This window comes from Trichogramma pretiosum, unplaced genomic scaffold, assembly GCF_000599845.2.
Source record: "Trichogramma pretiosum strain Unisexual culture from Peru unplaced genomic scaffold, Tpre_2.0 scaffold119, whole genome shotgun sequence".
Classification (NCBI taxonomy): domain Eukaryota; kingdom Metazoa; phylum Arthropoda; class Insecta; order Hymenoptera; family Trichogrammatidae; genus Trichogramma; species Trichogramma pretiosum.
In genome coordinates, this window is record NW_019640845.1 from 194,241 (window position 1) to 220,349 (window position 26,109).

Sequence of the window (26,109 nt, forward strand, 5' to 3'; positions counted from 1 at the left end):
AGAAAAAAAAGAGAGGAGGAAAGGCACGATAATAACGCATATATATAGGTGGACTAAATGATCTGCAGATCATCCGCACTGGTACTCTATACACCATATCGTTTTGCCTTTATTACGATTATTGGCGATGCAGCAACAAAACCTATGCACACGCAGTTCTCAGACGCACAGAGCTGCAGAGAGCTACAACGAGGTTCGCGCGCGTGCATAATCAGCTCTCCTTCGCCGCCGCCACTCGGCGCATCGATACAGGCGCGTCTCTGCAGCTACATAGTATAAGTGCACGCACGGTGTGCATAGTAGATAATATAGGGAAGGCGGCGGCGATCAGCTTGGTACAGTATGGTATTATAAGAAGAAGAATATATCGGACCTCACGGAGCCTGCGTGTTATTACAAGTGCGAGGAAAAGGGCTTGCTCGAGCGAGCAAGCGAGAGAGAGAGCAATCGTGCGTATCCGCGCGCGCGCTTCACATTGTCATGTTGTCTTCTCTTTCAGTCGACTCGGCATTGCACTGCAGCAGCAGCAGGCAGCGGCCGACTCTCTCATTATAAACGACTTATATATACTATATGGGCCTACACAACGCTGCACACGCACTGTATGCTCAACGTGTCCTTACGGATCGGGCATTAATACCTCTCGCAGTTATACAGATCGTGCGGAGTACGTGGTGCGCCGCGTCCGCAAGAAATGTGCAGAATATATATCCTATATATACCGCTGGGGTATCGACTAGCTCGCTGCAGCCGCGGCCTTGGCGGGGATCTTTGCACTCGTATAAATAGCGCAGAGAGAGAGAATACTCACTCGATGTACGCTACGTACACGTACATGTACGTATACGCATCTTCCTGCTCGCGAGCACCGATGCTTTTCTCTCTCTCTCTCTCTCTCTCTCTCTCTCTCTCTCTTTTTCTCAACGACGGCTGCAACGAAGGCCATACTGCACGTGAGAGAGCTGCTGCAGCTTAACGTTCCCTATCATAGGTCAGCCATGTGTACAGCTTATGCGAAGATCGCGGACTCGTGTATTATTCTCTCTCTCGCGCGCGTTCAGGCTCCGGTGATTCTCTCCTCTTCGATTCTTATTCGTTCGGTTCTCCTTCTCCTATATACTTGTTTTATCGTATTGTATCGCGGTGGTTGTACAGCGAACCGTGTGCGAGGATCCGCGAGACAGCTCAGAGAAAGAGAGAGATACGCGCTCTTCTTTTCCGCTTGGCCATATCCTATACATTATTATAAATACAAGTACACGCGAGGAGTATTAACTCGAGATGCAGCGTGTACTTTAGCTATGACTGATATGATAGACGAAAGTATAAAATGGATCTTGCTTGCCGCGCGTGTACGTACAGTGTGCCAAGCTTTCGGTTTCGTTGAACTTCGACCGCGAGAGATACTCGCATCGCGAATTGCTTTTAACTTGCTTTTCTCGCAGCTGTTCGCTTGATATTTTCAGATTTTACCCACGAATCACAAGAAGATGCACGAGAGTAAAAATTACACGATGGCGCCGCGTTCAAACGTTTCACGTTGAAAAATAAACGGAGACGATATTGTCTGAGTAATATCGTTTGCTCGCGCGCCTTACGCGGCTCATACTCATTAATTTTGCGCTCCTCCGGCTAATCTTACATTCAATTTGCTTTATGCGTATACATATTTTACTCGAAGCCACCCTCTCGCGCGACGATGCACCAACTTCATTCCAATTTATCTTCGTGCCGTGCGTCGCTCGCACTCGATAAGCTCCTGGATATATTAATAATCCTCCTCGCGGAACGCATTGAGTGAACCTAAAACTGCGGTACACGTTCGAATTGCGATGTACCTACAGGAGCGTGGATCGTTTGTTTTCTATATTGTCGAGACGAAAAACAAAACGAAAAATGCTCGAGTTTTATTATTTTTTGTACCGATTTCTATACCGATTTATACAAAAATTCAGATTCACTCATAAATAAATCATGATTGTTTGGTGCATATCGATTTGAATGTATCATTTAATTAATCATTAAAATTAAATGTAGGATTGAGTACATTTTTTTAGAGGAATTAGCTCTTTACCAATGTATTGGCAGCAGTTTCTTTTACTTGGACACGTGTATTTACAAACACATAAACTCGTGTACAGCCACGGCCTTGAGCCAAGCAAAAAAAGCTCGCTCGAGATCTCGCGACTTAGAGACTCCCATATAGAGGCGTTTGTAACAATTATATACGTACGCCAGTACTGCCTCGTACTTATGCGACTTGGTTTTTGCAGCCGTCTCGGCACAACAACCTGCCGCCGCCGCTCGACATTTCTCTTTCTATAGACTTTAGCAGAGTATGACGCACGTGTCGTCGTCGTCGTGTTCGCCGCCAGCGACTCGTCTCACTCTCGCCTACTGCCACCGCGTGTGTCGTATCAAGCGTCGCAATAGAATCTCAGGAATTTTAGCGCACGCACGTCGCAGTACCTACACGATTGCAACTAGCAAAGGGACTCTTATAAGAAAAAACGAGCGAATCCCGTGAAGTAATGATGATATCTACTCGATACTACTACTATGCACTAGTTACGGAGGCAGAGAGATGGTCGTAAACGTGCAGGGGACGTCTTTATGGGTAATACGTATACGCGAGTGCGCGCTTTAACATGCGTTATGACGTTTGGCGCCGCGCAAAGTATAGCTCGTCCATACAGCGAATTTTACCTGCGTCCACATGCTAGAGCACGCGTGCGAGCGCAGGCATTATCCCTTCCGAAAGGTCTGCGCTCGGCTCTCCTGGCGACGATCGGAAGCTCGACTCGTGGAAATAACAACGAGTATACTTTTTTTCCTCTTCTCTTCCTATGCTGTATGCGTATACACGATGCTCGACGACGCGCACTTGTGCGCGCGCGCATATAAGCATAGACGCGAATCTATATATTGTGTGCTTGCATATACTTTATGCAATATGCACTTGGAAGAATATATTACGAGGATAATTATCTTTACGGATGCGCAATATAAGTTATCGCTCTTTTGCGGAAGCCCGCTATACTATCTATATGCATATAATATGTGCCTCTAAGTCGGCTCTGTGCGGCAAAGCTCTCGTATGTATGATTTTCAATGATTTATTTTTGCGCTCCTCGAGAGCTATATAGAGGTATATACGCGCGTCCGAGAGTCCGACCGAGACGCGTACGCACAGAGACTGCGTTATATTGCATACACGAAATATTGTCCGTAATTATAAGAGGCGTGTCCTTTAATTTATATTTTTTTGCTCTATGCGAAATTTTTTTTATAATTGTTTGTACAATTCTTGAAGGGAAAAGATCTAATATGATCGTAGCGTTTATAATACACTTAAATGGTAAACCAGGTAATTTTTAATATGTTTTTGAGATTCATTTATAAATAACCAGCAGTGCTCCGAATGACCTCTGTTATTTCAATCGTCGCGAGACCCTTCGCCATACGTATTGTACATAGTAGGGTCTGATAACTCAAGCAGGCGGTCGACTTTGAGTTCGCATATATTTTGCATGAGTATACGGTATATGGCGTATACACATAGCAGCGTACGGGCTTTTAAAAAGTCGATGATGTAACGCGGCCATCTTCAAAAATATACCCGCGAGAATGATTTTCATCGCGCCTTGTAGGGCTATACGCGGAGCCCCCCGAGATCGGAAGTATTTCCGATATACACTCGTAAAAATAATAAATAGTTCGCGCGCTCTTTTATAGATTTGTCTATTTTTTTTTATCTAGGCAAATGTTCATACACGCATGTAGTAGTATACCACTGGCCGTGCATGGCAAAAGCCGCGAGCTTCGCATATATACAGTACTGCGTATGCACGGCGCACAGCTGGTAACCGCCGGCATAGCAGCCGATTTATGACGAGGCAAGAAATTAATAGCGAGGTAATTGACTCTTTCGAGCGAATCGCGCTCGCGCGCCTGCTCATATTGTGCATAAATATACGTATAGATGCACGCATTTCTCGGCCCTCACAAGAGTGAGAAAAGAGAGAGAGAGAGAGAGAGAGAGAAAGACAAAGTATGCGCGCGTAAGGATGTGCATCAGTCGCTTACACTACTACTACGAGCTGAGAACGCATATAGCACGTCGTCATCGCCATAGGCGCGTAATTCTGTTAACCCTTTTTCTTTTTCTCGCGTTTCCAACTTTGTTGCGCGCCCGTCTTGTACGTACATGCATGTGCACTCGCGAGTCCTCGAGTGCAGGCTACTGCGCCGCCGAGCGCTGCAGTTGGGATTCTGAAATAGACCAGTCGAGCGAGTACGCGGAGCATAAATATCGTACGCACATATACGCACGCGACAACAAGGAGACGAGCCGTTGATTACGTTTTGTTCGCTTGTACACTTTGCGCGGTGTGCATAATGTATAATAATGCAGATCTGCGGCGCATCGCGATCCTATCGGGCCCCGCGTGTCTGCATTGCACTTAATTCAATGTTTCCGAGTCATGATCTCGGCACGAGCTGACGTATGTGTGTGTGCGTATATATATAATTTATGTACGCCACTGATGCTGCTGCTGCTGCTGCTGCGGCGTCACGACAATCGTTGCGCGCGGAGCACCGCACCACCATGCGAGCGATAAATTTAAATGCCTCGATCTGCAGTCCAACCAAGCGTGATATTATGTACGCTCCAAGTATTTTCTTGATGAGTCATGATTAATCAGTGCGGCTTTGCGTGGAAAATGTCAAAACTTGGCCCAAATCTTTTGATACATTAGAGTCAAGTATTGAACTCGAAGAGATTTGAAAAAGCTTATTTTCGTTAAATATATTTAGTCAATAAGTATCAATAAAAGCTTGCTTTAAGCCTTATTTGGTGAATTTTTTGCCAGATTTCCTCATTTTCATATTTTTTTCACACCAGCGGCCCGAAAGTGACTACTTCCCTGCCGCTGCGCAAAGCGGGAAGAGCGATTTTCGGGCCACTGTGTACGAAAAATAGTATACAGGCCTATGCCGCGAAAAAAGAAAGCCCCAGAGCACGTGTTTATCAGCCTCGGCTTCGCCTCGGCCACTAATTACACGTACTCTGGGACTTTTCTGTTTTTCGCGGCCTAGGGCAGTAATATACTATTTCTCAATTCAGGTCCGTTTCAAACTCACTTTTATACGCCAGACCTGTTTAGGACCGCACGAACAAGCATGCGAAAATGTACAATCGATTTGGCTTGCTTACAGTAAGAAGATGTAAAAAATTTATACCGCCAGGTGGCGATGCTCAAACTTATGTTAAAATTAATCAGGTGTTTGCTATATACACTACCCTTGAGCATTGCTTAGTTCAATGACAATTGGTTTTCCCGCCATCAAAAGTGCAATAACATCAAGTATCACTATATACTAATGAAAAAATAATTCCCTTCGCATCTGTATTGAGTAAAATTTAATATTCTATCTTTGATATATGTGATGTACTCATTATTCAAACACATGAAACAATTTTAATTTTTTTTTTTCATTTCTTATCTATTTTAAAATCCATCCCAGTTACGATGCATACGAGCGAGCCTCGAAAGCTTATCCCGCGATACATTACGCGCAAGCTCCAAGAAATGAAAATATGGCGTTGAGCGCGGATTATATACGCCCGAAAATGCGCGTGTGCATGTGCGAGCGTGCGCATGCATGCGTTATACGCTCGTATATATATCTCGGAGCGGACACACGCTTTTACACAAGTCGAGCGAGAAAAACGAAAATAACGCGAGCGAGCGAGCTTTTGCGCGGTACACACGAGTGGGAGGCGAGCGCGCGCGCGGGGTTATTTCGAGACGTATACAGCGGCAGCAACACACACACACACGGCGGTGCCTTTCGCGCGTTCGCGTTCGTCGATCCGAGCTGCCTCGCCTTATTTGGAATAAGAAAACATTGCGGAGTTGCCTAACTTTCGCGCGCGCGTAAGAGAGAGAGGGACGATATATAATTTGGTACACACACACACACACACACACACACACACACAGAACTCGCAGCGGCCCATCTCGTAAAATATACTTTGTGCTTGCAACGTACCACCCTTCTCGGTCGCGATCGTCTCTGCATATTATCGTATCGTTCGTGCTCGAGCATACGTAAACAAAAGGCCTCGGCCTGCAGCATAAAACGATGTACAATACGAGCGAAGTGATTTTTGCGAGAAATCGTTTGGCTAATTTAAAGCTCGTTTGACTTGCGCGAACGAGTTGCGTAATTCACGTCACAATTACACGCGCGCTCGGTGCGGCCAATTCATGCTGCACACACTGCTCTTACGTACGCATTGTTTTCGCCATCTATCCTCCTACCGCCGTGCGCGTATACTTGATCATCGATTCGTGCGCGTATGTGATGTACGTACTTGCGTGCGCATCGATCTCACTGCAATTTAAATCGACTCTTGTAGTATGAATCGCATCTCTCGTCTTACTTATACATCAGTTGAACGTGCATCCCACACACTAATACACACGCATACTTGCATCGAGACTTGTATACGCGCGTCGCGATACGGGAGTATTATTGGCATTGAACTCGATGCATTATAAGCGCACACGAGAGAGGCGGTGGCATATACACACACACATGCCCAGACTCTCTTTACGTTTTAATTGATTGTACCTGCCATACGCACTTTGTAGTTTGTAGTCGATACGCACGATCCCATGTGCTATCGTGCATCGTCGTGCGCATACTTGCACACGCGCGGCAGTAGGCTCGACTTTTGCGCGCACGGCCTCAAAGAAACTCTCTCGCGTATATATGGCGTCATTTATCAACGCGAGCCGAGCCGAGCCGAGTGCATATTATGTGTGCGTATGTATATTAAGTACCGTCCGGAGAGCAGCAGCTCGATCGGAAAATTTGATTACGAAACGAGAGACGCGCGCACATGCACTCGAGCGCATGCGAGCATCCATATGCACCCATGTATAATATCGCTGTATACTGTACACCACCACGTGTAATCGTCTTTTTTTTTGGCAACTATATAAGTCATTCGTATACGTATCGCGAGGATATGCACGAGCAGCTGGTCTAACAGGTTTTCTTCTCTCTCTCTCTCTCTCTCTCTCTTATGTGCGCGTATGACCGCATTAATTTTAAATGATTTTCGCGCTTGCGATTAAAAGCCTGAGCGCTGTGATATAGGTACGCCTGCTGTGCATCCACGATATCCCTGTATATAATAGCTTAATAATAACGCGAGCGCTTCGCTAGTCTTCCGTTCACCCGTTTTTTTGTTTTCACTCGTGACTTTTCTCACAAGCGTTATAAACTTATAATCGATAATACGTATTGCACTCGCAGCAGAAATTCCATAGTTTCGTGTCGTGAGCTTTTTTTTGAAAATAATCACGCCTGTGCACGTTTGCGATCCATGCAAATATGTTTTTGCAGTTGATATGTTATGGAGAATCTCAATTTGCAATCGGTGCGCCAGTGATATTTATTGTAGATAAAAAAATAAAATGAAAAAAGAAACAAGCTACACATGCAACAAGCGAGTCTCTACGCAAGCTCTTGGTCGTGCACAAATATGTACAAGCGCCCGAGAACGAGCGAAAAAAAAGGTTTACGGTGTTGTACACGTCGAAACTCTAGATAGAGTCGCTAGTTTTAGCGCGTATTAATAATTTACACCTTGTACGCGTGCCAACTTCGCGACACTCATACGTGTACAATAATATATCATATGCCTACGGGAGAAGTGCGCGAGGGACGAGCATCTGTGCAAGACCCAGAGCAAGAAATTTGTAATTTAACCAAGTTTTACTTTGTCCACATATGTTCGCTCGGTACAATATAATTATGCTCTTGTATCGATTCGAAAATTAGCTTATAAAATGAATTAATGCGTAATACATTCCTCGGCGAGAGTAGCGCGTAAGTCTATTTTTGTATACATTCAAACCCAGTGTTGAAAAAACTCGCGGGCTAGCCTAGGCTCCAGAAATAGAAAAATCATCAAATATTATGTGTATACCACGTGAACCATAATAGCAGATACATGGCTTTTTTCGTTACTGCGGATGGTAACACCAAGAGTTCAGCTAACTCTTTTCTCTTTATTACTTTTCAAGAGCATGGCTTAAAAATCGAACGCTGCTATTATTAGGTCGGTTTTATATAAATTTGGCTTTTATTAGATTTGACCGGAGATATGAACGTTACATAATTCATTCATGGGAATGCTCGAATTTGTCAACTGATGATGGCAGCGTATTTCATAATATTAAAATTTTAATTCAATTTAATTAAAGGTATTATTGCAATGAATAAAGAATACGTTTCAATCATGAAGCCATAGCCTGATTTTAAGATATTAATAAATAACTTGTAACTTTGCCGGAGAAAATTGAACCCAACAAAGCCCAGTAAATAAAAGTATATAAGAATTTACTCTTATCAACCGGTGGGATATCCGGTGAATTATAGAGCAAATGAGAACTGCTCGATTGCGCACAAACGTATTGCACGTAATATAGTTGCGGTTTTTATAGAATTTCATAATTTTTTTCCGGGCTGTAGATGTACATGCATTTTAGAGAAATTGTTATCGTTTGTAATTCTTTTTTAATAATTATTAACACATTTTTTCAAATACTTAGTAAGTGTGCCACGCTCATCACTTCCGCGGGGAACAAGTAACGAAGACCGGTTTTGTCTAAGAATGATGAGACTTCGCACATGTAAGAGTACCCGTGCAAGTGCCCCGATTTGGTGACTTCGTTGCTCGATACGTCAACTTCAGCTGGGAGTGGCAGGACTTTCTTGCAAAACTGATGTTTATCCAGTTGATCGTCGCGGAGATAAGGGTTGTTCACGGTGACGAATACGACGCCGGATTTTGTGCTCGGCTCCACGACTATTTTAAAGGTGTAAAGCGGCACCGGCAAATTCTTGTCGATTACTTTTTTCTCTCGTCCCTTTTTATCCTTCTCCGTGTGCTCGTGAACGCTCAAATAAACGTCTTTGTCTTTTTTAGTTTCGTCGTCTTCCAACTTCAACTGATCGGGACTGGTGCCCGTGTAGGTATTCAAAACTTTGCCCAAACTGACGGCCATTTTTCGAACGTACTCTTCGATTTTATTCCAATTGGACCTGTTGATGATGTGCCATTGCGGATGCGTGTTCAGATAGATGTACGTTGCACGTGCCGCTGGAGCGTACACCATGTCTGCCCTAGCCACCAAGTGCCCGCGACTGAAAATCAAATCTTGGCCATTCTGAATGTAGACATTTTTCGGGAATTCCGTCTCGAAAGATTGTTCTTGCGAAGCGAAATAGTAAAAATAATCTAGAGACTTGGGACCGTTGACCTGCATAAAAGTCGGTGAAAATTTGAGCGGTGTGCCATCGTCGTTAACGTTTTCGAAATGTTGGAAAGCTGCCTCTTTGGGAACTGTGCTCTTTACGAAACTAGTCCTTTGCTTTTTAATATTATGATGAACTTGCATGAGCGTCAGATAAGTACCACCGACGTCCGTTTTAAAGCATACATTGAACTGATTATTGTCTCCTTTTTTATCGACTGACAGGATCTCATATTGGGGTGTCTTGTCGCACAGCAGCTCGTCGAACAGATATCTTTTGCCCTCGAGAAAGAACTTGTCGTCGCATAGACAAGTGGCCGTCGAGTACTGCTTTTTAATTTTAGCAAATTTGTTACCCGTTCCGGAGCAGGCAAGATGAATATGTTGCTTTTGTTTCAAGTGAACGTTACCGAATTTGTCCGGATAAACGAACTTGGTATGATCGGTAGAGTCGATGAGGAGCGCGTGCCTCGATTGCATATGTTTTACGTTGACTTTGCATTCTGGTTGCGACGTTTTGCACTGGGCTTTGATCTCTTTATCGATTGATCCCGAAGATTTAGGGGCATCGACGTGGCCAGATTGCTTAGGAGGTTTCCCTTTCCGCTAAAAATATTGACATATTCCAATAATCATGCACTCTTTGTATCAAAACCGAATACTTACTATTGGCGGCGGTGATGCTCGCAAAGAATGTGTAATCACGCAAAAAAACACGAACAGTGCTAAAATATCGATGGATTTAGCCATGTATGAAATTAATACTTAATTATAAACTCGAATGGATTAAAATTTGAAAAAATGACTCTCCACGAATAAAACGTTTGTTAAAATCCGTCTTAAAAAGAGTGAAAAGCACTGTTAAAGCGTTGTGAATTTATGCAAGGCAAAAATCGTGAGTGAAAATTTATCGATTGACGTCATTATTTTTATTTTTTCATTATGTAATGAGTCTTTATTAGCTTACGACTTAAATTTCTATTAAATTTTGTAGCATACGTTTAATTTTCTCAATAAGTTTCTTTTATTTGTCAAGTTGCTCTTCAAGGATAAAAGTCTATGCGATTGACAATACAATAAATGTCAATTAACCGTGGGCTTATTATATATTAACCGAATTCTGGAGTCATGTTTGGTCTGTGCGTCGAGTAACGATACACTAATATTATACGTCAATTTTCCTTAAAATATTTTTTGAAGTGAAACTTTTTCTAGCGTGTTGGTTAGAATAGTAAGAATATTATGCGCTCTCAAACTTCTTTCAATAACACCATAAATCGTCTGTTTAAAATTCACAATTAGCGAAAATATTTGCGTTCTCTGACCGTCAAAAATAATTCAAATTATTATTTTTTGACAATATCTCACTTGATTGAGTCAATTCGATTGTTGCACGGAATAAAAAGTAATGAATGAGAACGTAAACGACAGATCTTAGTAAACGAGATCGATTTATTTTTCAGAGTACCGAAATCGTTGTAAACTCGAACTGATACGTTTTACGATGATCAAATTCATAATTAGTATCGCATAGATTATTCAAAGAAAGAGATATTGACATTCATTAGAAAAAGTAAAATACACCGAGCATTATATTATCCACTCGTTTGGACGAAGCCGCTCTCGCCTATGCCTGTGCAACTTATCACATAGAGGCGGCTACGACGACGACGACGGCTGCTACGGTGCATATATAGCTTATATCAGTGCGGCTGTAGCTGTTACTACGCTTCGCATGGCATCTGCATAGTTGGACATGCTCGGCATCGCGATATAACTGCAGCCTCTCTCTCTCTCTCTTCGCCGCAGTCCGCATGATGCGCGGCTCCTTACGTAGCGCACACACATTTTGCTGCCCTGCCCGAGCGCGCGAACTGCGGCTACTTCTTTAATATACCGTGGCACACGAGCCCTCGCCTTATATATTTTGCTCCGCTACGTGAGCACACACACACACGCGCACATACACAGCAGACACAGACACGATCCAGGCTCGCGTGCGAAAAGTGTATCGAGCAACACAGCCGAGTATATCAACGTTTCGCTTGGATCTTTTTCTCTTTGTTAATGCATTTGGCGCACGACAACGAGCTTTTCGACTCTGGAATTGTGTGCACGCGCGTGCTGCCTCGGCTCTTTAAGCACGACGCGTTGTGACCGAGAGTTCGAAATCAAAGCGCGTCGCTTTGTTTCAAGAGAGAAAGAATATATGAATTTGTTTTTAAGGACTCAAACCCTTTGTTATAGGTTTCTACAATAATTTTATAATGTTATAAGAAAGAATTTTATTTTATTGAGGATTACAACGAGCAAAAAGCTCTCGTATACGCAGTTACGGCGCGATGATCGAGCTATATTTCGTAAAGGCAAAAACAACAAGGAGTCTCCTCTCTCGTCATTACGTTTCCACGCGGGTGTACGAAGCGCGTCACGCCTCGGAAATCGGCTAAACGCGAAGCCTATATAAAATACTATGTACGCAGAACTGCGCATCGTTGTTTATTTGTTGAGACTTCGCGCGTAAAAGCCCATAAGAACGCGAGGTGGAAATATTCCAAGCCGATCCGATTCACGCGACGATCAACGAAAATAAAGCAAAATCGATTGTGTGATAGATTTACGATTATATAAGCCCAGACGAAGCGCGTACGCGCGCGCTCGGTGCGGCACGTAAAATTAGTTGCACATTTCGCCGAGTGGAATTTTAATGAAAATTTGAAAAATCTGTTGCACTCGCGAACCCTATACCGGCGATAAGCCTATATCCCTATATAAACTGCGCCTTTACTTACTAGCTGCGTAAAATAAAAAAAAGTTTTAATGCCTTTTTCCTATATCTGCTCGCTGATAGACCTTTGGTAGGTGTACTGCGTGTTCGGATAATGGCATACAAGTCGCTAGTATATGTACACGCTCGCGTGCTGTGTGTGTGTTCTCGAGCACTTTCGTCATACCTCGACTGTCTCGGGCGAAAATTGATTGTAATACCCGAGCATCATTTTATTAATGAAGAGTAAGTAGAAGCAGTGGAGAAAAAAAAATAGACGCAGAGAGAATCCTAATTAACGTTGCTTTCAGAAGCACTGACTCGGAGCGCATTACACCTCCTTCTTTTTTTCTTCATTGCTAATTTATTACGAAATAAAATAATTGCGCCTCGCAGACGCGTATATCGATGATAATGTTTACAATGTTAATTTATTTTAACTCAACCTGCACTTAACTATTATACACGTGCGCGCTGCCGAGCGACGAAGCTATTTCGCTTTGCAAATCGTATGTAATTAGAATACTAGGACATTTTTTTCTTTTTTCTTACGTAAAAAAAAAAGGCGAGAGCACGTATTAGAGCGTTGTCAGTTCTTCTTTCGACGAATATACGTCATCGCGATATACTTAGTTGGTTAATATCGATTATATATTTAATTAAGAAGAGTGTAGCAGTCAATTTTAATCAAGAAAAATGAGCAGACAATAGAACAGCAAGTGTGTGCGAGCCGACGAATCACAAAAGATTTTCTATTCAATGAACTGTCCAAAGACTCGAACTAGCCATTTGCGAAGGACATTAACAGTAGGTCAATCGACGCACATTTTACCGCCACCTTGAAATACTTAAAGATCGCGCGCGGCACAAACACCAACACCATCGCACAGCGCAGTGTTGTGCAGCTATTATGTTTCTCTCTATGATGCACTCGATGTACCGCCGCGCGTGCATGTGTGCGAATGCTTATATGGAACACTTTTTATTTCTTCGCGCGAATCATTCTCATGGCGTGATTAAATAATACTTATCCGCGCGCGAGTTATTTCTTTTTCCTTTTTTTTTCTTTGCTTCTCGTGAAGAGCGATCTGACGTCGATTATGTAATTTTAAAAGTTTACAAACGCTAAAGTGGCAAAGTACACACCTCGTCGTCGTCGATCGGGGGAAAAATTATAAAGTAATAATTTCCAACTCCTGTTTAACGCATTTTGCCCGCCGAGCGAGTAATACATATAAAAGTCGAAGAAAAAGGAACAACTTATACACACCCCATTAATACAAGCGCGCGATACACAAGTTTTATCTTCGCTTCCATCTTCTCTTCTCACGGGGAGGGAAGGAAGAAAAAAATAACGAGCCATTACTCGTACAAGCTCGGAGCTCAATTTTGCACTTGTAACTATCGATGTCGAGATTGCCGCTGTACACCATAATTTCTGTCGGCAGCAGGCACTAGTATTTTCTTCAAAACACGACAGTAACTTTCATCGATGTCATTCACGAGGGTGCTTCTTTTCGGGCGCGAATCAAAATTTCTTACGTGCATCCAATGATCGCGATCGCGTCGAGTGAATGTTCGACGGGGAGAAAGAAGAATTTCCGCAAGTAGTCCAGCTCGCTCAACGACGATGCGGTAGTAAACATAAATACATTATGTGGCGATGTAAAACGTCGTTATTAGATAAACAGCGCTCTCGAGGCACGAGCAAGAATTTAAATTCTAATTCAAGAGAGCTTATGGGTTATACATTGTAAAACACGCGAGATACATACACCTCCGTCGCTGGGCTCCTCTTTCGAGATCGTAATCCTCAATGACGACCAATTAAATTTATATAGCACGTCTGTATATACACACACACGCATGCACACACGAAGCACATCGGCATCAGCGCGTCGCGGTCGTGTTCCTCTCCATCAAGCTCGCCATAATTATTAAAATTTATGCTAACAGTGCCTATTTCTACATCGTCTCGCGTGTACGTATACTTATATTGTAAATGAGGAAAGAAAAACATAGCATCGGCATCGAGCTGCTTTGCCACATGTTAAATAATATTGCACTTTAAACCGGGTAAGTGTAACAAATTAGACCGGTATGTGCGTGGCACACTTGGCGTAAACGAAAAATAATAAAGCAAAATGTGAGACAACAGCAAAAAATTAATAAAAACGGATTGGCATACTTCAAAGTGCAGTTATGATGACGATCATTCGTTAATTACTGGTCTCTATCGCGAGCTTGCGCGGCCCGGCGATCGAGGATCGAGAACTAGATTGATGCGGTTTTAATGAGATAGTAAGAGAAAAAAGGGTCGCGGATGAATTCAACATGTGTCGGACGATTCGTATCAATTGATTACTTGTACTTATAAGATGCATCGAATAGAAATACTGGAGCAACTATGTGTACGCGAGTACTCTCGATTTTTGTTCCTCTCTTTTTTTTTTCCTTGCAATCAGGTGGCGGCTATACATTACACGTGAGATTAATCCGTGAAAGAAGCGTTGAGGTCGATGACGCGCACGTTTCGTGCATTTTTTTCGAGATCCTTATCTGCGGAGGTGATTCATTGTTGCAGCAGACGCGATGCTTTCCATTTCTTTATCTCTGAATTGTAAAAATTATATGCATGCCGAAGGAAATAAGATTGAATTGAATAAAATGTTGCCGACGATATATTTTAACAAAGGTTATCTGAACTAAATTTTCACATCATAATCAACAAGAGAAATGTTGTTATTTCAAGATCACATGTGAAAAAAATTAAAAACTCAGTCGTACTTACAAGGAGACCACCTGAATTTGCTTTTTAAAGAGTTCCCTTGTTCATAATAATAAAATTTTCTGTGCTTTAATTTCATGAGACTTAGAGGCCACTTCAAGAGTGATCATCTAAACTTTAGAATTTTTCAAAGAATACCTCTGAAGTTTTCCAGAATTTTTGAGACTAAATATCTCCTGTTTTCAGAGGTCCAAATTTTATTTTATTCTTGGGGATTATAAAGACCTCTAAAAATGGTGATAGTCGATCTATTCAGTATCTATTTGTTCAGTTCAAAATTGAATGAAAATGTGTCAAGCTATAAAAACTGAGTATAATTACAGTTTGGTACCTCATGAAAAATGAGCTGATTGATAGTATTTACATTTTTTACCTTACAGCTTCTTGTTAATTATTACTTTTCCATATGCATTCCTATTGATATAATTGATAATATTGAGATTTAATAAGAAAATTCACTTTATTTTTGTTATACTTTTTGCGATACATTTTTAAATTAAACTAGTAACTTTCAAACGCACTTCGCACGCATCAGCTTTTCAGTCGCCCTTTGAAATAGTTAATATTTTGACTGTAAATGTAACTTTATTCAATTCCGATTCGAGTCAAAAGTCAGTCGACCAATCAGAGGCCGTATAAAATGTCTTCACTTTCAGGTCCATTATTATTTTAAGAGAGGAGGATATTTTAAGAGAGGATTGCTTCTGACATATTTTTCATTCGTATAATAAGGTAATACGCCTCATTGGTGATATTGGCATAAAAATTCCTGCTGACATGTTTCACAACTCTATTGTTACATCAGTAGATAAGTTTATGCACCTCCTTGATGTGCCTTTTGAGATTAGGATAGTATCCAAATGCTTTCTGACATGTTTCACATTTGTACTGTTTAATATTTTTATGCACCACGTTGATGTGCTGTTTTAGAAGTTGTTTATATCCATATTCCTTCTGACATGTTTCACATTTGTACTGTTTAATGCGTTTATGTACTACATCAACATGCACTTTCTGACTCGATTTTTCTCCAAATTCCTTATGTCTTGTATCACATCTGTGGGTTTGGATAAGTTTATGCACAATATTCATGTGTACTTTCAGATCGGATTTTTGTGCAAACTTCTTATAACATGTTTCACATTTGTATTGTCTTATAATTTTATGCACTGCATTGATGTGTCTTTTGATATAATAAGATGATCCAAATGCTTTCTGACTCGTTTCACTTTTGTAAGGTTTCATATTCATATGTATTAAGTTCATGTGATTTTTGAGAGTCTTCGCAAATTTGAATTCTCGCTGACATGTTTCACATTTGTACTGTTTTACAAGTTTATGCACTACACTCATGTGTCTTCTGAGATAATCCCTCCGTCCAAATTCTCGCTGACATGTTTCACATTTGTACTGTTTTATAAGTTTATGCACTACATTGATGTGCCTATTGAGAGTAAATTTATGTTTAAACTTTTTATTACATACGCCGCATATGTGCGGTTTAATATGTTTGTGTACTGAATCTGTTTGCTTTTTGAGATTATATTCATTTCCCAAATTTTTCAGGCATTCGTTTAATTTCGTATGCTCGTGTACTGTATTAATGTGTTTTCTAAGAGTAGATTCATCTACATATTGTTGCTGACATATTTGACATTTGTGTAAAATAAGTTTGTGTATGAGTACGAACACATGCTTTTTGATAACATGTTCGTATATACATTCTTTCTGGCATACTTTACATTTGAGAGGTTTAAACAAGTTATGTACTGCACTCATATGAAATTTAACATTACGTTTGAATTTGAATAGTTTTTTGCACATATCACATTCATACTTTTTGGTTATTGCTTGAATCCCATTCATATGCATTACTTTTTTTTCATTGATTTTTTCTGATTTAAAATTCATAAATTTTATCACACCTCTATCATTCAATTTTTTTTTACAATCGTCTTGAGTTTTGGACAACACTTCTTTCTTTACGTCACGATGATAATTTTTAAACTTTGAATCTGGTGACATGGAAAATGAAAAATCCAAGTTAGGTTTTACATCCTTACATTCAAATTCTGATTCAATTTCATCTTCTGAAAAATTTTGCTGAATTGAAACAAAATGTACTTATTAATTGTCCGTAATTATATGTAACAAAATTGTTTCAATTAAAATTAAAGAAAGTATCGATACATCAAATCTACTTACATTTTTATTTTCATTGATATTCCTTGGGAAATGTTGTAAAGTTGAATGATCTTCGTTACCTTGCTTGGTTTCCTCTGGCTCTTGTTTTACACTGCACATATTTGATCAGATCAATAAAATTACTACGTAAAAATACAAGTATATTAATAGATTTTAGAAAAAGTACCTGATGGAACTGGTAAGTTGAAATGTCGATAACATTTTGAGGCTGCACCAAGAATTATCCTTTATTCAAATTTCTTAGTAGTTATCCAAAAATCTGTGAATAACAATTCCATTATATTGAAAAAGTAAATCAACCTTTTTATATCATTTTAAAAAATTTCATGAACTTTAAATTTGTATAATAATTAAGTTATTACTGTTAAAAATTAGCATTAATATCAGATTAGTTCAGGCCTATATTCTAGCGTGAATCTTCAAATGACTGAAAACTACTTCAGTGGCATTTTTCTTTTTGCAAAAAAAAGTTTTACCCCGGGGTTTATACGGTATTGCAAGTTTAGTTTAATATAAAAAAGATGCCAAAAAACTGAAGATGGCAATGCTCAAATATAACTTCAAATTTAAATTTAAATGGGGATTATAATGAATTATAATGAAAATGCGCGAGAATAGGACAAATCGACTTTTAGAACAATATAAAACCATATGTATTTAATAGGTTTTTCTGTGGACATTTGAATGCCACTTAAGTGGTTTTCTGTCACACATAGTTACTGTGCGTATTCGTGTCACAATGAAAGTAATAAATGACTATAAAATAATGACTTAATTTTACTCAATTACAAATTTGATACAGATTTTTCAATCGGCAATAACAGATTCAACTGTCTTTGTAAAAATGTAAAAAAAAATTCATTATCGTGCATCGGTGTCTTGCACTTCAATTTTAAGTTAAAACTATAAGTTAAATTCTAAACAAACACTAACTTTTTGGGTAGTATGCGTTTGTCCGTGCTTCGTCGTGGTCATCTAACAAAGGCCAGAAGAATTCACTGAGTAAACTAAAGCACTGAACACGCGCGAGTACTCAGTTATGAGTGTACAAGGCAACTGACGAAGTTTGAGTTACATGAATGTCAACAAGGGACCCCGGTTTAGTAGCTGTTGCGGCGCTCAATTTTTATAGCTTTTCTCGAATGTCAGTTGGTTCAATTCGTTTTTTAACCAGCGGCAATGATGTGTACTTTTTTTCTCTTTTACTTTGTGGGCCTTTGTTCAGCGATCTCGAAGCGATCAAACTTTTATCTTACATCCTTTCCGCGTATTATTTTACATCATACATATTTGCTAATCTCTATTATAATTTATTAATAATGCTTTGTCTGTTTCGGACAACTCTTTTCATAGCTCACTCACACAAACTTCTCATTGAATTTTATTTCATTACTTTTATTTTCGTAAATAGGACTTAGGAAGCTACAAAACCGATAGAAATTGTAACAGCTCAGAGATATTTAGATTTCAAACGTTTGTTCTCTACTGACTATTAGCTATTATAGTGATAAAAAAAAAGTTTTTATAAATATATTCTGAATATCATTGAATATATTCAATAAAATTATTTGCAGTTTAAGACTTGCATAGTTCGTCAATTCACATCTATCATGGGTTCGTTTTCAACGATCTTTCGACTTCTGAGAACGATTGACGCTTGAAATCGGGCTGCTAGAAGTGATAGTATTAGGTTGCGCGTGTGCAGACTCTTAAAAAAGTCGTGGAATCTCGTGTGTCATGCGACATTACATTCGACTCAGAATTACTACGTGAAATTTTGAAAACCATAATATTCTCGAAGTATATTTGGGTTTTACTGCAAGCAGTAAAAAAATAAGAGAATCTTATTGAAGTAAACAAAAAATATTCAAAGCTCTGTTCGTGCTTTGACTAATCAAAAATGATCTGATTCTGATGATATTTGTTTCAAATATTTTTTTTGCATAAATGAAAAACGAAATCAATAAAACGTACAGATTGTCCAAGTTAAGCTACGGAGCTTTAATAAACAAGTGCGAGATAATTTCTTGCTACGCGGTGCGCAGAGGGCTTACACATATACTTCTATAACAACTTCCTCCCGCCAAGTGCCGAGACTGTGAGAATGAAGAAAAAAACAGTTAAAGCTTGCGCGCGCGCGCGCCAACACGATATCATCTCGCTCTACCTCTACATATATAAATGCATCCTGACAGTTCATTAGCAGGAAAAAAATTACCTACGACTGTACATATGTGTTCATTTCGATGCGATGGGTGTGTAGCGACCAATGCGCGGGCAGCGCAAGAGCTGCATCTCTCTAATTAAGCTATTAATTCTAATGCACGAGACAGTGGCTCGCAATTCGCCTACGATGCGTACATCTCGGGTCCGCGCAAGATTTAACGCGAAACGTGAAAAATTCACTCGTAGCGTACGGTAAAATTTTTTGAGGTGCGCTGCGCAAGTACGCGCTGGGAAAAAAAAACTTCTCGAACAGCGTTTACGATAAATAGTGGCCGCGTGTACGCGGACACAAAAGCATTCGAAGTCGGTCAGACTCTGGCGCTCCAAAATCACCATCATCATCTCGGTGCTGGTGCGTGCGCGGCGCGCTGCAAATACAGCTGCGGAGCAGGAGGCACACACACACACACACACACACACACACGACACGGAATACGTTCTGCGCGCGCCTTCGAAAAATCTATTCTCAAGCACATCACCCGCAAGCGCGCCGTGAACACATACGTCTATATAATACAACACGCCTCTCGGAGTCCTTGCATGTGTGTGTGTGCTCGAGGTGTACCGCTAGCTAAAACGTATTATGCAGGCCTCGCGTGAATTTGCTCCAGAGTCTGGGCACAGCTCTGGTACCCTCCCATAAAAAAAAAGAAAGAGAGAAAGAAAGAACTTAGTAATCATTTATGCGTCCGATGTGCCAAATATTTTTATATAACGGAGTTTTCATTTGTGTTTATGATATGATTTTATACCTTGCTCGAATGTTTCCAACAATTTTTTTTACCTACGAACGTTGAAATTCGTTTATCGGCCTCGGTGTGGCATACATCTATAAATGTATTTTCATTTGTTGATTGCAGAGCGATTACTACCTGCCTGCGCGTTCGGCATGGTCCAGAGTACCGCCGCACTCGTCAAAATCGGGCCGAAGCGGCTCGTCATGGAAAATCGGCAGTGCTATGCTGATCGTCATTTCGATGCTGGTCCTCATAGCGGTTCTTGCAATTGCTGGATTGGCACTTTGGATGGGAGGTAAGAAGCTCGTTTCAAAGAGTCTCACTGCACAATCACACGAACACGTAACGATCATTACTTTACGTTTTGATGATTTTTCAATGTAATTTATTCGAATGAACAATATTTTCGTGACTGTATTTTTGATCAAATTGTTTGAAGAAATAGAATTTTTAATTTATAAATGTTATATCAAAAAGTTTATAAAAGCTAGTTGACGCCTACGCACAGGCTACTTAACGTACATCATTGTTTCTTCAGTTGCATGGCACTTGAAATAACTCGAATAGTTTTTCATTTGTACACTTTGAATTTTATTTTTCTTTAGTTTTGCTTCCTCATAGAGGAAGCTCTGTGATAGGCTCGAAAACGAGATTTTGAACCAGACCTCGTAGGACAATTTGGTTTATATATTTGGAAACTACATTGAATTACCAACAAATGTCTGTATGTATGTGTGTGTGTGTGTGTGTGTGTGTGTGTGTGTGTGTGTGTGTGTGTGTGTGTGTGTGTGTGTGTGTGTGTGTGTGTGTGTGTGTGTGTGTGTGTGTGTGTGTGTGTGTGTGTGTGTGTGTGTGTGTGTGTGTGTGTGTGTGTGTGTGTGTGTGTGTGTGTGTGTGTGTGTGTGTGTGTGTGTGTGTGTGTGTGTGTGTGTGTGTGTGTGTGTGTGTGTGTGTGTGTGTGTGTGTGTGTGTGTGTGTGTGTGTGTGTGTGTGTGTGTGTGTGTGTGTGTGTGTGTGTGTGTGTGTGTGTGTGTGTGTGTGTGTGTGTGTGTGTGTGTGTGTGTGTGTGTGTGTGTGTGTGTGTGTGTGTGTGTGTATGTACGTCTGGTGGTCTGGAACCAGTGTAACTTTTGAACGGAGACACGCAGCGCGAAGTTGTTCGGCTCGTTTTGAAGGATTTGTGTGTCGTAAGAAGCGTCAAAAACTTATTTTAGGATCCACCGAGTAGTTAAAGAGTTATGCTTCATCGTATCGGGATGAAAAATGGTTTTTTTTTTGAAAAAAAATTTTTTTTCGATTTTTCATGTATAAATGAAGGAATTTTTATATTTTTTTTACGGTAGAATGGAAGCAGAGCAGTCAAACTTTAATTTAAGACCAAAAAAATAGAAATTCACCGAATATTTTCAAAATTAACGACTCGAAATGAAAAGTTGTTTTTTAGAAATAATAATTAAATAGAATAGAAATGTAGTAGGTAGTGTAGGTCCTGATGGTCGTGATCTAACGTACTTAGGACACTAGGCAGTGAATCAAAATTTAAAAATACGAATTTTCAAGTTAATAACCGATGCCTTTTGTTAATATTATTTTTTATGAGGAAGCTCTTTGCCAATAAATTGGCAGCGGTTTTTATTTTATGTGATTCAAATATTTCAATTAATTTGAATTGATCCATTTTTTACCATGCAATAATGACTTTTGAAACATTTCATAATGATGCAATGAATTTTTCTTCTTTCAGCACTCCGCACAGACTCGAAAACTGGTAAGAAATATTTTCAAGTTCATTTTTTGCATTCATCAATTATACTTCATCAAACTAATCAAAATAATTTTACAGCAGTGGTAGGTTTCGCAGGACAGTTCAGAGTGGTGAGGGGCGAAAAATATAATCCAATGTTAAAACTTAACACTAGTATGGTTTTCCGTGAGAAAGAACAAAAATACAAAAATATCGTAAGTTCATTTGATAAATAGTACAAGCTAGTGAGGGCGAGCTTTCGTAACACGCCGTTTTTATTGATCTTAAATTTTGCAGTTCGAGCTACTCTTCCGAAGAAGTGTACTGGGCCCAGCCTACAAACAGACGATGATCGACAAATTCGAAAACAATACCCTTAAAGTATTTTTCAGACTGTATTTAGACAGAAGGAAGATCCCTAGATCAATAACCAATGTCGAGGACACCATCGAGGACATAATAGCCAACGAGACATACTCTATCTCATCTCTGTTTAAAGATATGGAATTGGACTTGACGAGTGTGTCTGTTAAACGTAAGATCATATCGAAAAGAGAATTTTGACGTAAAAGATTCAATGAAAAGAAAAAAAAAGTACTACAAACGATCCGTTTACAGGACTAAACGCCGAGGGCTCGAATCAAAAGCAATCGCCGACGACGCAGTCGCAGCAGCGCAACACGATGATAACGAAGAACGGCATACTGCGGCCCAATCGCAACGTCACCCTCGTATCGACTCCGAAGCTGAAGCAGCAGCAACAAATGCGCCCAACCGAGAGCATCGAGCAGCAGCACGAGAGCAGCTTGGACGTGTCCGAAATAGACTTTAATCAGCAGTCTCATCAGCCAACGGTCAAGGGCACGTTCACAGCCACGAAGCTCAATGTTTCTAGGTCAACGACTCTGACGAACAGAAACAAGGACGACGAGACTACGGCAATGAGTGCCGAGACAACCACGCCGACTGCAACGAGCTCGAGCAGTAGCGGTAGTAGTTCGACGCTTGACCCGACGACGACGAAAATCGAATCTACGGTCAAGGTTCGCCCGTCGTCGTCGTCGTCGTCGACCCCAATCTCGAGCACGAGCGGTATAAGCGACAAAGCGGAATCGGCCACGACCGACCCGACGAGTACTGCTTCTGCGTCCGCTACTTCTGTCGCTGGCAGTACGACCAGTACGAGGACTAGTGCAATTACTACCACAGCTACTGCTACCTCTGCTGCTACTACTACTGCGGTCAAACTTGCTTCGATCACGACGACGCCGACGGATCGAGTACTCGACGCGTCCGAAAAAATTGTCAACGAGTTTCGCGAGCCCGACTTCGAGACTTCGCCCTGGAAACCGATCGTACCGCCGCATCTGGCTATGGATTTGCCAAAAGTCGGCCTCGATGTTGTCACCACGTCCAGTACTGATGCGTCGATAAAAGGTACCGACAACCCTACGACAATCATCGATCCGTCTCGAGAAACTGATACGGGTGGGTATCATTATCAATAGTAGAGATAACATTTTTGCACCAACAGTATATGAAATGTTTGGGTAATAGTACGTTGAGCTTACAATCCTCGTCTCTTTCAATATAGTAGCAAACATTTTTATTAATTTTTCATCCAGTCATTTTCATTTGCAATAATAACTATGATCATTGCTACAATTTTTATGATCTCATAATTTTTTAATTTAAAAAATGCGATTGAATTCAACTATCGAAAATAAAATTTTCCATCATTTGAAAACATCTACATGTCGATGTAACATTTTCAATTTAATTATTGAATACCTACTTAATACTTACTTGCAGTAATGTCAGTCAATACGTTGATACCGCCGATGCTGAGCTCAATGGACGACGAGGATAGCGTTTTTCCTCACGATCGTTTGGTCCCAGAAGACATGGTCAATTTCCGACCGAATGGAAAATTCAAAAACAAACCCTCGACTATTGGCATTCAAAGTCCCGAGGACGAAAAGACTACGATCGAAACCAGCGGCCAATTGCATCCCGATTCCTACGATGTTCGGTTGAAAACGTCTTCCAATGTCAATGAAGAGCCCTCGACTACTTACATCAATCATAATCAAGATTTCATGGGGGGTAAGATTTCGACTTATCCGATCTATAACGAAGGTGATAGTGAGCCAACCATACTGACTGGAATCGGAGTAGCGGAGCCAGTACTTGAATCTGAATTGGGTAATGTGAAAGGCAATACAATTTTATATGGAAAATATGTTGAAACAGCTGCATTTTGTATAATTCGAAAATTTTATTTGCAGACTTAGAAAGCCGAAATAAATACAGCGAAATTATGGCCGACGAGCCGGACAATTCCAACGCAACCAATACGAAAGAAAATATCGAAAATCACCATCGCGTTTCGCAAGAATCAGAGCCAAAGCAGCCGGTTTACACGAGCTACAAAACTCCCGATTTGAACGGTGGCTCGAAACCACCCTTGGTCCGCAATCCCGGAACATTGAAACCTTTCAGTCACACCATTCCAGTGGATAAAATTAATCCTATACAGGATGAGATAGTGATCAGTTCCGAGTCCAAGGAATCGCTGAAAAAGGATAAGCCAACGAAGCGACCTCCGGGGTCGATCATACCCAATCTCGAAAGAATCGTCGAAATCGAAACTTTTGTCAAAGACAATAGCGAAGAGGCAAATTCCCAAAAAGATACATCTACTCTTACTACTACTTCTACTTCTACTACAACTACAACTACAACAACAACTACGTCTACGTCTACGACTACGACGGCTCCTCCTACTACGAGTATTACTGCTAGTACTACGGGAAAAATTACTGATTTTGACGCTTTCAATGAAACTTTGATCGATGAAAGTCCAATCTTGATCCAGCCGGTAATTGGTAGTATCGTTGGAATCGCTGCTATCGAAGAAATCGACGTAGACGTACCTAAAAACTTATCATCAGTTCAGGTTTGTTAAAAAAGTAAAAATATTTTCGTACAAATTTTATCTGGATAATAAAAAAGAACATTTTTGGATTTGCAGGTAAACATAGAGCCAATAATACCTGAGTTAAAGGTCAGCGAGAGTCAAACGAGCACGCCACAAATAAATTTAAGCGAAACCTCTAGTCAACCGAGCACATCGGAGCAGTCCACGATGAGAACTTACAACGATACGTCCAAACCCAATGTAGTCGTAGATCTGGTGACCTTGGCCCCGGTCAAGAGCAATTCGGGAGTGGGTCGACCCATCCGACCAAGACCCAAAATCGATAAAAATAAGCGTCCTCAGACCATCGCCACCAGGCTGAGCGTGACCAATGCCAATTCTTCGGCGGACACGATTCTTTTGGAGAGAATTTTCGGATTGCAAAATAATACACTGCAAAAGCCTCAGGTGCATAAGGACGTGATCGAGGAACCAGCTATGGCAACTTTGGGACAGATTGTTGAGGTTGTCACGACGATAAGCACAAAGGTCTCGTCGAGCATTCAAGCTGATCAAATTCCATCTACGTTCGAGTCTGCGGTGGTATCAGTAAAAAATCAGACATCTGAAAATTCAACAAAAGCAGCTGATGACAAGGTTGATGCAATTCAAAATAAAGAACAATACTTGATGGACAATCTTCGAAAGTTAGCAGCAATTAGAACAGGTAACGAGAAACCAACGAAGACAAGGAACGAAGCAACGCAAGCACCGCCTTTGCCCATGAGAACAAAACCGTCGAATATCATCGACCTGGAAAAGCTGAAAAAAATAGCAGACGTCATAGCAAAAGGAAATAAAACCTTCGGAATTACATTACCTAAAGAAACTACCCTCAATTTTACGTTCAGTCGTGACGGCGTTCCGGTGTTGACCAAAACCTTAACCAGAGTCGAGGAACGAAGTGACAAAATGATTTTTCCAGTAGCTGATTTCAATGAAACCCTTGATCGTAAGAGTTTGCTCATAAATTTAAATGATTGTTTCGTTGCGCTGAATTAGTTACTGAAAAAAAATGATAATTACAGTTCCCTGCGACGGCTTTCGATGCAACGACGGTAAATGTTTACCACGATCTGCAAAGTGCAACATGTTTGGCGAATGCTCAGACTCCGAGGACGAGATCAATTGTACCTGCGCTGAGTTCTTGAAGGCTCAGAGACACGACAAAAAGATTTGCGATGGCGATGTAGATTGTTGGGATTACTCGGATGAGGCTGATTGTGGTATGTATAGTATATGTTATATCGTATTTCGTGTTACATGTGACACAATTTTTTATGAATTGAATGAAATATTTGCCTTCAAATTCGTTTACCAACTA

At 40.7% G+C, this 26,109-nt stretch overlaps 2 protein-coding genes across 2 annotated transcripts in view; one reads left to right on the forward strand and one right to left on the reverse strand.

Moving 5' to 3' along the window:
• Window positions 1-26,109, forward strand: part of LOC106657422 — a 67,244-nt gene that overhangs the window by 35,130 nt on the left and 6,005 nt on the right. The window contains exons 2-11 of the mRNA XM_023463577.1: window positions 20,185-20,356; window positions 21,806-21,829; window positions 21,905-22,020; window positions 22,103-22,340; window positions 22,424-23,046; window positions 23,104-23,293; window positions 23,618-24,010; window positions 24,094-24,764; window positions 24,840-25,737; window positions 25,814-26,011. Coding sequence (XP_023319345.1) covers window positions 20,185-20,356; window positions 21,806-21,829; window positions 21,905-22,020; window positions 22,103-22,340; window positions 22,424-23,046; window positions 23,104-23,293; window positions 23,618-24,010; window positions 24,094-24,764; window positions 24,840-25,737; window positions 25,814-26,011 — 3,523 coding nt within the window. The remainder of the gene's footprint in view (window positions 1-20,184; window positions 20,357-21,805; window positions 21,830-21,904; window positions 22,021-22,102; window positions 22,341-22,423; window positions 23,047-23,103; window positions 23,294-23,617; window positions 24,011-24,093; window positions 24,765-24,839; window positions 25,738-25,813; window positions 26,012-26,109) is intronic.
• On the reverse strand, window positions 8,456-10,165 carry LOC111694650. The gene is made up of 2 exons (XM_023463569.1): window positions 10,005-10,165; window positions 8,456-9,944 (listed from the first exon to the last, which is right to left on the reverse strand). Exons 1-2 carry the CDS (start codon window positions 10,086-10,088, stop codon window positions 8,622-8,624), a joined length of 1,407 nt encoding a protein of 468 aa, XP_023319337.1. The 5' UTR covers window positions 10,089-10,165; the 3' UTR covers window positions 8,456-8,621.

What these genes read in the sequence shown, in the direction of transcription:
- LOC111694650 (XM_023463569.1), bottom strand. Translation starts at nt 10,088, where the DNA reads ATGGCTAAATCCATCGATATTTTAGCACTGTTCGTGTTTTTTTGCGTG. An exon ending in GAGCATCACCGCCGCCAATA is followed by an intron (nt 9,945 to 10,004) that starts GTAAGTATTCGG and finishes CAATATTTTTAG; the next exon opens with CGGAAAGGGAAACCTCCTAA.